General features: G+C 34.9%; 1 protein-coding gene across 4 annotated transcripts in view; it reads right to left on the bottom strand.

Moving 5' to 3' along the window:
- Positions 1 to 423: 423 nt before the first annotated feature.
- INTS2 (integrator complex subunit 2) overlaps positions 424 to 14,633 on the bottom strand; it is a 48,622-nt gene continuing 34,412 nt past the window's right edge. For all 4 annotated transcript variants that reach the window (XM_059149088.1, XM_059149087.1, XM_059149089.1 and 1 more), the window contains 7 exons: positions 12,137 to 12,262; positions 7,135 to 7,333; positions 4,889 to 5,140; positions 4,421 to 4,528; positions 4,186 to 4,291; positions 2,607 to 2,783; positions 424 to 2,502 (listed from right to left, as the gene is read on the bottom strand). In XM_059149088.1, the coding sequence (XP_059005071.1) occupies positions 2,333 to 2,502; positions 2,607 to 2,783; positions 4,186 to 4,291; positions 4,421 to 4,528; positions 4,889 to 5,140; positions 7,135 to 7,333; positions 12,137 to 12,262 (1,138 nt within the window). In that variant the 3' untranslated portion in view covers positions 424 to 2,332. The remainder of the gene's footprint in view (positions 2,503 to 2,606; positions 2,784 to 4,185; positions 4,292 to 4,420; positions 4,529 to 4,888; positions 5,141 to 7,134; positions 7,334 to 12,136; positions 12,263 to 14,633) is intronic.

The following is a 14,633-nucleotide window of genomic DNA, read 5'->3' as shown; positions in this document are numbered from 1 at the left end:
TTTCATATAAAATTAATTGAAAAAAATAAGCAGATTCCAGCTGGGTACTATGAATTTCATTATGTGACGATATGTGTACATAAGCAAAGATGAAGGGAAAGTACTAAAAATGTAACTTAATAAGACAGTGGAAGGATAATTTATAAAAATAAGTCCTCAAAAAGGCAAATTGTTATTCTGCATTTACAAATTTTTAAAATATCTAATCTTTTAAGTAACCGCTCCAGGGTAACTATTCTGATCTTCCTCTCCTTAATTCCTAAGACTCTCCAGTGACTTTACCTTGTATCGCCATTTGATGTATGTGGCATAACGGAAAGGGACACGCTGAGACTGGAGCCAAACAGTTCTGGATACCAGTCCCTTGAAATGTCCCTTTCAAGTTAGCAGCAGTGAAATGAAACACAAAAAACTACAAGCACATTTGATAAAGAATATGAATGTTTATAAACCAATATTCAAAATAGCTGCACACATCTGTTTTCACTTGAATAAAAAGAAATCACATTGTGACAAATCTTATAACCTTAACTTAAAATACATGAATATTAACATTTACTAATATATTTACACATTTTATTTACATCATCAACAAATCTGATGAAAAAGAGCGTATGTTATTTTAACACAGCAGGTTTTGACCAGTCTTTGAAAAGTGATCCAGGAATGTGCACGGCATTTAGTTAGAAAACATATTTCAACCCTTTTCTGATTTCCTAGAGGTTACCTACTCACACAAAATATTCCAAAGCCTCTGTTTAAAAACTAAATAAAACAAAACAGGAGCAGTTGTTTTTAATCTTAAAAGACTTATAAAATTGCCTTGTTTAAAAATATGAAAATTCTTATGGTACTTTTTAAATGGATGCCTTTATTTTTGCATCAAAATTACTTCATTGAATATTAAGCATCAGATAAAAGTTATAAATATCCTATCATCTAGGATACTGTGTACTTCATGATTTGAAATAGCTACAAATTAGTTCTTGTATAATACCCTTATGAGGTAGGGCCAGTAGTAATCCTATTTTACAAAGGAGGAAAATGACATATGCCTATATGCTAGTGAGAAGACCAAAGTCAAATTTCATTTCTTAAAAATCACACTTCCTTATTAGCCTACCTAATTTCTTTTACAGGTGAACAGGTCTGTTTCAAAGCAGAGAAAAGAAGGGGTTGGGAGGAGTGTATTATTCAGGTATATCTCAGAAAACAAAGAGAAGTAACTTCTATGTTGGATTCTTAATTAAAGAAAAATAAATGGGACTATGGTTTACCTGAATGCATCTACCTAATCAATGGAAGTTACTAACGGAGGACTGCCAAATCCTTCAGCAACATGGTACTTTACACTATTTTTAACTTTTCCTGAGGTCCAAACACTGTATGTTTTTTCTTACTCAGAGATCTTCTAAAACTATGATGTGAATTATAATCCTGATGGCACACCAAGAGCTCTTTAATCTGGTGTGTTTCACTGCTTTAAACTTTAATTAGATCCCAATGTCATTTCCCCCCCTGACCATTAGGTAAGTCAGTAAAACATTATAAAAATAAATCTTAAAAAAAAAAAACTAAATGAGATCTCCTTTCAGGTTCTTCTTTGCACAAAGATGTTTCTGTAAACAATTCTAAATTAGTAACTTAAAATTCCAAATTATTCAAGTATCTCTTTAAACATATCTCCATTTTAGTAAAAATTGAAGCAAACGTGTAAAATCTTAAAATTCTCATCTGTAATTCCATGGAAATCATTTACAAAAAGCTATTTGCCTTTTTTAAAGCCTTCTCAATACTATTTCTTGAGAAGCAAAATTCCATCTCGCATTACTACTACTTGTCTTGCAAGTTTTAACAGTTTCTACTGGGTATTTAAACTCCTAATTTTTCCTATATTCTCCCTTCCCTTTTTCTCCCTCTCTTCATTGCATCATTGTCACATTGTTATTAGCTAACATTAAACACTAGGGCTGCCCACAGACTCATCTTTATAAGAAATTAAAGGCATGGCACTGTTTCTTCATTGCAAAAGTAAATATAAGGCCAAATTCACTTTCTAGAAATGAGGTTCTTAAATGTGCTCCCAACAAAAGAAAAAAAAAAGTTCCGCTGCTACAGTATAAACATACCAGCAAAGTAGATTCAAAGAACTGCCAATCAAATATAAGCAAGCATAATTCTTAAAGAGAGTTCTAAACTATACCCATGTTGAACTGAATCTTTTAATGATTCCAAGATGTTACTGTTCCCAATTCAGTTTAGAGTTGTAAGATGCAGACTCATATTGAGTGTATGCAGCAAAAGCTTCATTTTTTTGTTTTAGTTTTTTTTGTTAAATTCCACTAACACTCATGTTTATTATTTCAATTATTGTGCTTTCAATACAATGACAAAGCTGTACATCAGGATCCATACTTCCAGTGTCCCCAGATGCATTTTTATAAGATAAATCTTTACAGATACCAGACCATCCACTTGGTTTCTCCTTTATTTGTTGAAGACCTAAAAACATAAGGAAAAAAAAAATTAAGGCAAGGAATCTGGAAAGGAATTTGGCCTTTATGTTTGCGATATTAAAACAACTTTGACAATAAGTTACTACTTACGTGTAATAATTGGATCAATGTCTCTTGTCTGAGTGGCAACATCAGAGGCACAGACTTGCCCTATTTGGATCAGCAAAGACATAATATCCTCATACAGTGGAGGAAATGCTCGACAAAAGGAAACCAAACTTGGCAGAGTTGGCATAAAAAAAGCATACCGCTTAGCCTGTGTTAAAACTGTTGGAAAGAAGTTAAACAATTTTTTACTTTACAGATATAAATTCAACATACATGGTCTATTGAATATACTAAGCATCATACTCTCTGCTGAGATTATTACATTTTCTAAGATATATCTGATCCCTGCCTTTAGGAAGCTTACAATCATTCAACATACAAATTCTTATTTTCAAGCACTGTGATAAGTGCATTACATGCATTATTTAATTCTCACAGTTTTATAAATGAGGAAAATATTTATAGAGGAGAAAAACTCTTAAACCTTAGATTAAGAAACTTGTTCAAAGGGGTGCTTGGGGTAGCTCAGTTGGTTAAGCATATGCCTTCAGCTCAGGTCATGATCCCTGGGTCCTGGAATTGAACCCCACATTGTGGGCGGGGGGGGGGGGCATCCACGCTCAGTGGGGAGTCTGCTTCTCCCTCTCCCCTTCCCTCTCCCTCCCACTCATTCTCTGTCTCTCTCTCTCTGTGTCACTCAAATAAAAATGAAGAAATAAAATCTTTTAAAAAAAAAAAAAAAGAAGAATCTTGTTCAAAGCTACATAGCCAGTTAGTAGTGGAGCTGCAATTGAACTCAGGCAGTTAAAGCTCTTGACTGCTAAAAATAATAACATGGGGTGAATATAATGAAAAGAAAAATGAATAGAGTATTATGGGAGCAATAAGAAAAAATATGAAATTAAGTCATAATTTAAAAAGACTGAATTATAGTTCATTTCTTTTAAAGTAGTTTATTTTCATACCATTTTGCTCTACAAAACAGATGGTGATTAAAACATTAGGGCATGTTTTAGAACTTAAGGAAACAACTAATATATTTATCTTTTATTTAGACATCATGATTATATTTTTCTGGAACTCTAAGTCTTTGTAATAAATTGTAATTTGCCTTCTACTAACCTAATGACGTTCAGAAAGCAGATCTGATTTTCATTTGTAAAATATGGAAAACTTTTTTTCCCTTAAGATTTTATTTATTTATTTAGAGAGAACATGCACATTTGCGAACAGGAAAAGGGGTAGAGGGGGAGAGAATCCAGAGGAGACTCTACACTGAGCACAGAGCCCAGTGCAAGGCTCAATCCATAAGATCCTAACCTGAGCCAACATCAAGAGTTGGATGCTCAATCAACTGAGCCACCCAGTCCACCCTGGAAAGCTTATTATATTTACCTAAATCTATATGTAATTATTCACAAAGTGAAAGATAAAATTTGCCTAACTATTCATCTCCTCTATGCTATAAATCACATTTCTACTTAAAAAAACGTCAAAGAATTGAAAAGATGGCATAAATTAAACTACTAGTAGCACAGAAACATTGTACTACTAAATTCAGTAAAAATACGTACTACTTTATGTTAGAAGTTTTTGTTATTGATGTTGGTTGGCTACACACCTGTTAGCAAAGTTCCCATGACATTCACAGCTAAGCGAGCCACACTGAGTGACTTTGGCAATGCATACTGGATACACAAATGAGAAAGCAACTGGATAGCAAATATCTGCAATGCAAAATCAAAATGTTCCATGTTTCTGAAGAATTCTTAAGTATTAAAACTTTTTAAATGTTTAATAGCCAGCAAGACTGGAGGGAGATTAAAATTTTCCCTAAGCCTCCAAATGCTTGTTACCTGTTTTTCAAGTTCTGGCTGTGCAATAAGCTCAGGTATGAAATCCAGACAGATGTGCATAGATGGAATACCTGCGACGGTCAGAGGTAAAAGTTCACATGGATAACCCTATCTCAACAAGAAAGGGGGGGGAAGAGTTAGGAAAAAAAAACTATAAGTCAAATGCAGATAAAAATACAAAGAGAGATTTTTTTTCTTCCTTTCTGTAAAAGTTGCTCAGAAAGCTACAGTACTCTACATGTATCCTGGCATTTCACCTTTCTGGTGCACCAGAATAGAGATAAATTATTTGAACTTATTAGAGTGAAATGAAATATAAAAACTCTGAATTTGGGGCCATATTGCAAAGCACCATGATCATCTGTGTGATCTCCAATTTCTAACTGATCCCCATTAATTTAGTAATCAAAGCACTACCTCCCCCAAAAATCAATGTCGACCATATGAGCAACATTCTTTGAAACATACCTGAAAGTGAACAAGTTTAGCAATGTTAGGATCAGCAATGTACATCTGGTGTAAAAGACAACAGATAAGGCACTGAACTTCTCGAAGGTTACAGAGCAAATTGTCTTCTCCTTCCTCGATTCCCTTATTTGAAGCACTGGTAGTAATAACACTTTGAACATTTCTTAGTAAGCTGTCTGGATTGACACCCTTTGCTTTCTCTTCTTCAGTAGGTAAGCAAATCTCCAAGAGAATCTGGACAGCTGCACTATCCTGCAAGCAAATAAAACAGAATTTAAGAAGTTTTTGAGAATTTTGTTTTCACGTGAACCAAAGTGGTAAAACAATTGTTTCTTTAAAAAAAAACAAACGTACTTTTAAGAGCATATATGAGCAATCTATAGGGCAGTCATTCTCACCATGTTAAGGTCGTGAATGCTTTTAAGGCTCTGAAGAAAACTACACACCCTCTCCGTATAAAAATTAACAAGTAAACAAATATATGCATAATTTCAGGGTCATCACATATCACTAAGATCAATGGACTGCAGTTTAAAATCATCTACTAGAAGAGTATTCTGATTCAGTGATATCAAAAAGAGGACCTAAACAAAAGATGACTTCTACCAGAACCTCTGTTCTTTCCTCTTAAATTCCTACATCTCCCAAGATCCTATTCTGTATTCCCCTCTTTTTCTCACCTGGCACATTTTTCTCACTAATTAATTAATTCTTCTGAAGATGATGGTTAATAATTAATGCCTAAATGTCACTTCCTAAAGCTTTTTTCCCCCCTTTTAATTTGAAGATGGGCTCTTTATAGCCCTGGTTTTGCAAAGAAAAATTCTACCTTACCATCTATTCTCCCTGTACAACTCGTTGTTGCTCAGTCTACAAGCTTGAGTGTCATTTCAAAGAACAGTAATTTCCTGAGGGTTGACCCACTTGATGCACCTACATTTAAAGGAGAACTATAATGACTCTTATCTAGTAGGAAAATGTAACAAAAAAAATGAATATATGACATGTATCTCTGGAAGACAGCCACTGCATGGAATCAAAGAAAACAATTACTTTGTCGAACTGTTTGACGAACTTGATTATAAAATAAGGTTAGCTTTATTTTGTAATTCTCAATCTTCAGTTAAAGGGTGTTTGGTTTGGGGTTGTTTTTATTTGTAGACTCTGATGCCAGACTACCCAGGCTTGAATACTAGCTCTGCCACTTATCAATGTGCAGCCTTGAGCAAGTGACTTAACCTCCCTAAGTCTCAGTGTCCTAATTTGTAAAAATGGATAATACTCCCTACCTCATAGGTTGGCTATAAAGGTTAAGTAAGTTAATATACATAAAGAACTTAGAATAGTACTCAGCATATAGCAACCATTAAATAAATGGTAGCTATTATGATCTTCAATCCCTTATATGAAATTCTGAGGGCCAGATTTATTTTAGAACTCTTTTTTTCATGTGATATTATATAACATCTCCAGCAGAGACGAGGAGAGCACACAGTGCAGCCAAACATATTCACATTTTTGCAGCAAAACAACATTCACAATAAGTGGGATAAGGTTATAAATAGCTTCATATCAATTCAGGTCAAGTTTTGTCACAATGAGATCACATCAGGTCAGGTCTTTCTGCCAACTGAATTACAAAAAAAATGCTTCAGTTTTCATAAGATTTTTGATCTCTGTATCATAGATAAGAGATTGTGGACATATATTATCACTCTAATTCCCCTTATAGCCAATGAAAATATTTTAGAAGCTACATTTCAAATTAAGAAAACATTTCTACTTTGAAGACATCAATTGCTTAACATTTAATCATTCTCACATCTCCTGCCTTTTTCAAAAGTTACTAAAGGACCTCTGTTCTTTCCTCTTAAATTCCTACATCTCCCAAGATCCTATTCTGTATTCCCCTCTTTTTCCCCTCTTTTTTACCAGTACCTGACATTTTATTACATATATATTTCTTGTTCTGTTTGTCTCCACCATTTGGTTTCGAAAACCTTATTTTGTTAAAGTATAAATCTCATTTAAATGGCTATTAAACTAATATCATGAAGATTATTCCTAATTTTAGTAATAAAGTCCATCTGATCTTCAGAAGCAAAGGAACCAGCATTATAATACATTCTGTAATGAAAGAAATGTGCAATATGTCACTATTGTACATAAACAACAATCATCTGCTGTTTATTTAACTAATTATATTAACAGGGAAACTCATGCTTTCCTTGACTAAATTTCATTACCTGAGCAGCCAGTAAAGCATTTTTCAATTCCTCTCTGGTAACTTCTGGGCCATCAGTTTGCCCAACTAAACCTATTGTATTATTCTGGGAAGGCCTATCTTGTTCTGCAGTTTCCTTCAGATGAGCACTAAGGTAGGCTTTGGATGCAAGAAGATATCCATTCAACATGTGTAGAGTAATATCCATCAGTGGGGGGCACCTACCACAGAAAGAAGAAAAATACATAAGAAAGAATATAAATTTATATTAGTCAGAATATGATCAATCAGTCCTGAAAAGCAGTACCTGAGAAACCTAAAAAGAACAGTAACACTCTTCCACTGAAATATTTTTTCTAAAAATAAAAGTTTAATAGGTTTGTCTTATCCTCTAGAAAAGTTTAATATATTTGTCCTATCCTCTAGAAAAGTTTAATATGTTTGTCTTATTCTCAAGATTATACCGGATATTGAATATATATTAAATATTATCTATTTCATCTTATCAGCTAAGACCAAATATAATGTATGCCCTAGAGAAAAGATTCCTTTTTTGCAAAAAATGGCATTAAGAGTAAATCTCTTAAATAGGAACCTACAAAGCAGCTGTCCAAAAAAGAAATATTCTATTATTGATAAGAATAAGGAGACTAGGGGCGCCTGGGTGGCTCAATGGGTTAAATCCTCTGCCTTCAGCTCAGGTCATGATCTCAGAGTCCTGGGATCGAGCCCCGCATCGGGCTCTCTGCGCAGCGGGGAGCCTGCTTCCTCCTGTCTCTCTGCCTGCCTCCCTGCCTACTTGTGATCTCTCTCTGTCAAATAAATAAATAAAATCTTTAAAAAAAAAAAAAGAATAAGGAGACTAGAACAGAATATTTATTTATTCTTTCTACTCCTGTTTCTTCTTTGGAGCAAGACAACTTGCTATTCCAAAAGTACTTCATCCACTTGACCCGGGATAAGTTATTTACGAAATCTTGGTTTCTTCTTCTATAAAAGGAGCAGTTATTCATACCTCAAAAGTTGTTACAGATTAAGTGAGATAAGAACAAATATAAGGGGCGCCTAGGGGCGCCTGGGTGGCTCAGTTGGTTGAGCAGCTGCCTTCGGCTCAGGTCATGATCCCAGCGTCCTGGGATCGAGTCCCACATCGGGCTCCTTGCTCGGCAGGGAGCCTGCTTCTCCCTCTGCCTCTGCCTGCCTCTCTGTCTGCTTGTGCTCGCTCTCGCTCCCTCTCTCTCTCTCTGATGAATAAATAAAATCTTTAAAAAAAAAATATATATATATATATATAAGGGGCGCCTGGGTGGCTCATTGGGTTAAAGCCTCTGCCTTTGGCTCAGGTCATGATCCCAGGATCCAGAGATCAAGCCCCACATCGGGCTCTCTGCTTGGCCAGGAGCCTGCTTCCCTTCCTCTCTCTACGCCTGTCTCTCTGCCTACTTGTGATCTCTGTCTGTCAAATAAATTTTAAAAATTAAAAAAAAAAAAAGAAGAAGAAATATAAGAAATATAAAAGAGGAAAAAAAATTATAAATTAGTAACCACTAAAATGTAAAAAGCCAAGCCCTGGAGCAACTGGGTGGTTCAGTCATTTAAGCACCTGCCTTTGATTCAGGTCACTCAGGGTCCTGGGTTCCAGCCCCCATTGCACTCTGCGCTCAGCAGGGAGTCTATTGTGCTCTGCCCCTCCCCCAACTTGTGCCTGCGTGTGCGCGCACACTCTCTAATAAATAAAATCTTAAAAAAAAAAAAAAAGCAAGCCCTTAGAATAACCTGATAATGCCACATCTCAGTTTATCACAGAAGGAACTAGCATGAGTGCATTAACAGGCAGTATAGGTATGTTTATAACATTGTAACAATGGAAACAGCTTAAATGTTCATCAGTATATCAATAGTTTTTCTGAAATGCCCAAATTTAGTACAGTAAACATCTATGTATTTATAGTGAAAAAAATATGCGTCACTATTAAAAAACTATGGCAATGTCTCCAAAAATCTCAAGCTCCACTCCAAAATTCTGAATCAGAGATTCTGGAGGACAAGCCTCATAATTTACATATGGATTACAATGCGGCAGTGAAAACAAATAAGTTAGACCAATGCATATTAATATGGAGAACATGTGAACAATACCAGCTTTTTTTTTTAAAAGAACAAAATAATGCCTACAATGTAATAATACTTATTTTTTTTAAACCACTGAAAGAAGTAGTATTCTTACTTATAAATTTGTAAATACATAGAAAGTAAAGCTACATACACACTAGTATTTCCTCTGGAGATGAAACAGGGATTGATCAAGAAGTCAAAGAACAATTTTGGTTTAGCCATAGCAACATGGTAGACATGAGAGCGAACAAGACTTTACATTGTACACCTTTTTCTTACTGTTGATCTTCTTGTTTGTTCACTTACTAATGTATACAATGAAAAGTTTCATACATACATGACAAAGGAAATATGATAATGAATCTCCAAGAAATTATCATCTACCTTCAACAGTTATTGACACATGGTCAATCATTTCTTCTGCACCCCCATCCACTTTCCCATCACCACCAAAGGGTTAGTTCAAAGCAAATCCTAAACATTATATATTTCTGTATGTGTACATATTTTTATATTGTTATTTTTAAAAATGATGTGGATGATCACTTGGTAAAAAAACTAAATTTTAAAAAATTAACAAAATTAAAAGGCAAAACAGAACAAAGGAAAAATCTGCAATATACATATAAAGAACCAATTTCCTTCATAAAGAACTGTTTGCAAATCAAAAAAGATAAGCATTTCAATAGAAAACTAGACTAAGGGTTGTCTGGGTGGCTCAGTGGGTTAAGCCTCTGTCTTCGGCTCAGGTCATGGTCTCAGGGTCCTGGGATCGAGCCCCGCATTGGGCTCTCTGCTCAGTGGGGAGCCTGTTTCCCTTCCTCTCTCTCTGCCTGCCTCTCTGCCTATTTGTGACCTCTGTCTGTCAAATAAATAAATAAAATCTTAAAAAAAAAAAACTAGACTAAAATATAAAGAAGAGAGATCAATAGCCAAAAAGCATATTAAAATATTCAATCTATAATACAAATTAAAATCAGAAACAAGGGGCTCCTGGGTGGCTCAATGGGTTAAGCCTCTACCTTTGGCTTAGGTCATGGTCTCAGGGTCCTGGGATCAAGGCCCGCATCGGGCTCTCTGCTCAGCGGGGAACCTTCTTCCCGGTCTCTCTCTGTCTGCCTCTCTACCTACTTGTGATCTCTCTCTCTGTCAAATAAATAAATAAAATATTTTTTAAATAAATAAATAAATAAAATTAGAGACAAGTTTTCACCTAGCCAATTTAATAATTGTAAAGTATTATACAAAGTAGTGAAGTACAATATCAAACACTTCAGCCTTTCTGCATGGCAGAATAAAAATATGAATATGAATCAAAATATGAATCATAAGTCTTAATGAGCATGACCCATAATTCCATTTTTAAGAATCTGCTCTGGGGCACCTGGTTGGCTCAGTTGCCACTCTTGATCTTGGGGTCCTGAGTTCAATCCCCGTGTTGAGCATAGAGATTACTTCAATAAATAAATTTAAAAAAAGAATCTGCTCTAAGGAAATACTCAGTACATAGAATAGTCACCACAGTACTATTGATAATAACAAAAAATAGAAATAAACAAATGCCCAACAACAGGGACTGGGTTAAGCATTGCATATCTGTATGGAATACTATGTAACCAGTTAATATCAGAATATCTATTAACGTGGGGAAAAGGTCGCAAGGTAAAAGAAAATCCAGGCTATGACAGTAAAATTTAACAACTTCCTGAATAACTAGAGGCAATTCAGGTGAAAGGTTACTTACATAAATGGATTTTTAACACTGATAAATTGTTTTAAAAGTTTCTCTTTTCTGGAAGTGTTATTTACTGCTATTTTTATTTTATTAGATACTTAATGTCATTTAAACTGTTCATTCTCCTGACTCCTATTTCCCATGAGACCTTGATCTCACCAACCACACATAGCTGATTTTTCAAATTTTGTCACTTCATGAATGTCATCCCTTTGGTTGAAGACAGATGACAACATACAGAGTGTGTATCCTAGTTAAGTCTTCTTTAACTCCAATTTCTTTCTCCTCTAAGCCATCTAATGCAAAGTTTCTCTTCTTAAGTTACCGCCTAAATGACCTCTTTAGCCTAACATTCAAGGCCCTCCATAGTCTGACCCCTAACTTGACATTCCAATTCTAAAGTGTGCTCCTCTCAACAAATTACCCCTCCAAATTACCCCTTTTTCATTTGTGCTTCTATACTTTTGCTCACACTGTTCCTTTCCCCCCACCCCCGACAATGCCTTCCTTAACCCCTTACCCCCATCATTATAGTCTCTGTTCATCTAAAACCCATTTCTATCCTTTAAAGTACTACTCAGGTCCCACTTTCCTGAATTTTTAATAGCATCCACTTACTGAATGATTTATCTGCATATGACCATATAATTTAACTTTTCATTTGTCTTATTTCAGTTTTAATGCATATAATGCATTAAACCATATAATAGTTCATAATAAGTAAATTTTAGAAGCCTTTTTCAAAAATGCTAGCAACAAGGCTAGATTTTACTAATCACATGTTAAATATTAAACTGAATAGTTCTTGAATATAGACAAAACAAAAATAAAAAGAATCTCATAGGGGCACCTGGGTGGCTCAGTGGGTTGAAGCCTCTGCCTTTAGCTTGGGTCATGATTCCAGGGTCCTGGGATCGAGCCCTGCATCAGACTCTCTGCTCAGCAGGGAGCCTGCCTCCTCCTCTCTCTGCCTGCTTCTCTGCCTACTTGTGATCTCTGTCTGTCAAGTGAATAAATAAAATTTAAAAAAAAAAAAAAAAAAGAACCTCATAGAGTACACCGCTAGTCACCCACAAGAACACTAAGATAGACGTTTAAACTGAATTTCTTCAATTTCTTTTAGACGCTCTGAAGTACAACTCCAGAATAAAAATGAAACTCAAATGACACATACCTGTGTACCCTCTGATCACATCTTAGGACAATGAGAGGATCTATCATCAGGTCATTCTGAGTATACTTTTGTTGTCGTACAAACTTTATTGAAGGCTGAAGTGCATTAACTGTCATTACCCACAGCCTGATGAGAAAATAAACACATATTCAAAAACAACTATATTATATTGAAACCTGCAGCCATCCAGTCCAACTTAGAAGGATATATTCAGTAAAAATTAAACAGGTGGGAATTAACTTGAAAAAATTAAGAACTATAGTAATCTAACTTATTTGGATGTCTCTAAAACAAATGAAGATAAACAGTAAACACAAAGTAGTTTCAAAAATTCTCAGTTGTAATGGAATAATCATGGCATAAAAAATAAAAGTATGAATTAACACCTTAGCACTTTGAAACTGTATCTGGCCCCATAAATAAGCCACGGTTCTGTATCATCATAAAATCTCAATGTGAGATGCCACTTTGAGATTAGACATCATAAACTCTAAAAGTGATTACTAACCTGACTGCACATCAGAATTACTAAGGGATATGGCAATAAGAAGGGCACCTGATCTCTTACAATGAAGCCCAGGAGTCCATCAGCCCCATCTGGCACAAAGAGCTTGCCCACTCTTAAATATGAGTAGAAAGCCAAGAGTCATCAGACATTTAAGGAAAGCCTCTCGTTTGAAAAAGATTAAAATATGCAAACAGAAAGAAACTTCAAAGAAACAGAGAATGTAGGGATGAAAATTTTAAAGCTTATAATTAATATTCTTAAAGGATAGGATATTGCAGATATGAAACAAGAATAGGAGACCTTCGAAAATATTAAGGCAAGGGACACTTGGGTAGCTCAGTCAGTTAAGTGTCTGGCTCTTGATCTCAAGGTCATGAATTCAAGTTCCATGTTGGGTTCCATATGGGCATGGAGCCCACTGAAAATAAAATAAAATAGAAAACTAAGAATATTCAGGTAAGAAAGAGTTCTTAGAGATTAAGAATATAACACATTTTTAAAATTCAAAAGAAAGATCAGAAGATAACATTGAGAAAATACTCAAAGTATATTCAAAAGACAAATTTTAAAAAGAATAGGAAAAAACTGCAAAATCAGTGGTTTTAAAATAAGAGGCTTAAGGGGCACCGGGGTGGCTCAGTGGGTTAAAGCCTCTGCCTTCGGCTCAGGTCATGATTCCAGGGTCCTGGGATTGAGCCCCGCATTGGGCTTTCTGCTCAATGGGGAGCCTTCTTCCTCCTCTCTCTCTCTCTCTCTCTGCCTGACTCTCTGCCTACTTGTGATCTGTCTGTCAAATAAATAAATAAAATCTTAAAAAAAAAAAAAAAAGAGGCTGAAAACCAAAATTACAAAAAATTATAAAAAACAAGGGAAAGAAACCACTGAAGGAAAAAAATATAAATGTCCTTAGAAATGAAGGCATTGGTCCCTAGACTAAAAAACGACCCAAGAACCCAACATTATGAATTTAAAAAAAAAACAAAAAACAAACAAAAAAAAGAAACAAAAAAAAACACCAAAATACATCATCATAAAATTCCAGAAAGTAGTGAAAGGGGAAAAACCTCCATTTTAAAAGAGAAAAAACAATGGTCACATACAAAGGAGTGGGAATTGATATATCACTAGATTAATAGCAACAAGGGAGCTCAATTCATTCAGCAGAATGATAAATGAGTTTCCTGAACACCCTTTCTCAGGAAGCAACTTGAATGTGAGTTCCACTCACTGAAATGAGGAACTACACCAACACAGAGAAAAACATGGAATTCAACAAAGAGAGACAAAACCAATCCCAGGATGGCTACTGTGCATGTCGCAAATTAAAACATGACAATGGAAAGCTATAAAAGGAATGTTTGCAAGAAAAAAATGTTACTGTTACATTATCTGATATGTTATAACAATTATAAAGTAAACGTTCTCTCAATAATGGAGTTTAGGGTTAAATCAGTTATTGATTTAAAAAAAAAAAAAAAAAGAATACAAAAACAAGACAAAAAACCCAAGTAATTGAAAAAGGGAAGTGTTAAGTCAGGGTTTGTGGATGAGGTATGAAGAAAGGCAACTGTATAAGAAAGAAACTGTAATCAAAGAATACTGCATATGTCAACTATAAAAATCACACTGATGTAGTCATAAGAGGCACAATGAATACTGATTTAACCAAAACTTTTGGTATTACCCTGTCAGGGAAAATGAAGGAAGGGAGAAAGTGAGTGTTGAAGGAAGAGGGACTCATAGGGGAGGAAAGAAGTAAGAGGACTAACTCTTCATCTTGTATAGTGGAAAGTCACAGATAATTTCTAAATGGTAAAGCCAAGAAATCATACTAATTTTAAGTATGTTATTGAGATAGATGGGGGATATACATGCCAGAATAAAAAGGCTAACGAAATGAAAATGGCTATCTATGGGGAGCAACAATCTTAAAATGGAAAGGAATATACTATTTAAGTTCTTAAGTTATATGCATTTATTTATCTGATA

The sequence above is a fragment of the Mustela lutreola genome, chromosome 15, assembly GCF_030435805.1.
Source record: "Mustela lutreola isolate mMusLut2 chromosome 15, mMusLut2.pri, whole genome shotgun sequence".
Lineage (NCBI taxonomy): Eukaryota > Metazoa > Chordata > Mammalia > Carnivora > Mustelidae > Mustela > Mustela lutreola.
This window is presented reverse-complemented; position numbering and strand designations above follow the sequence as displayed.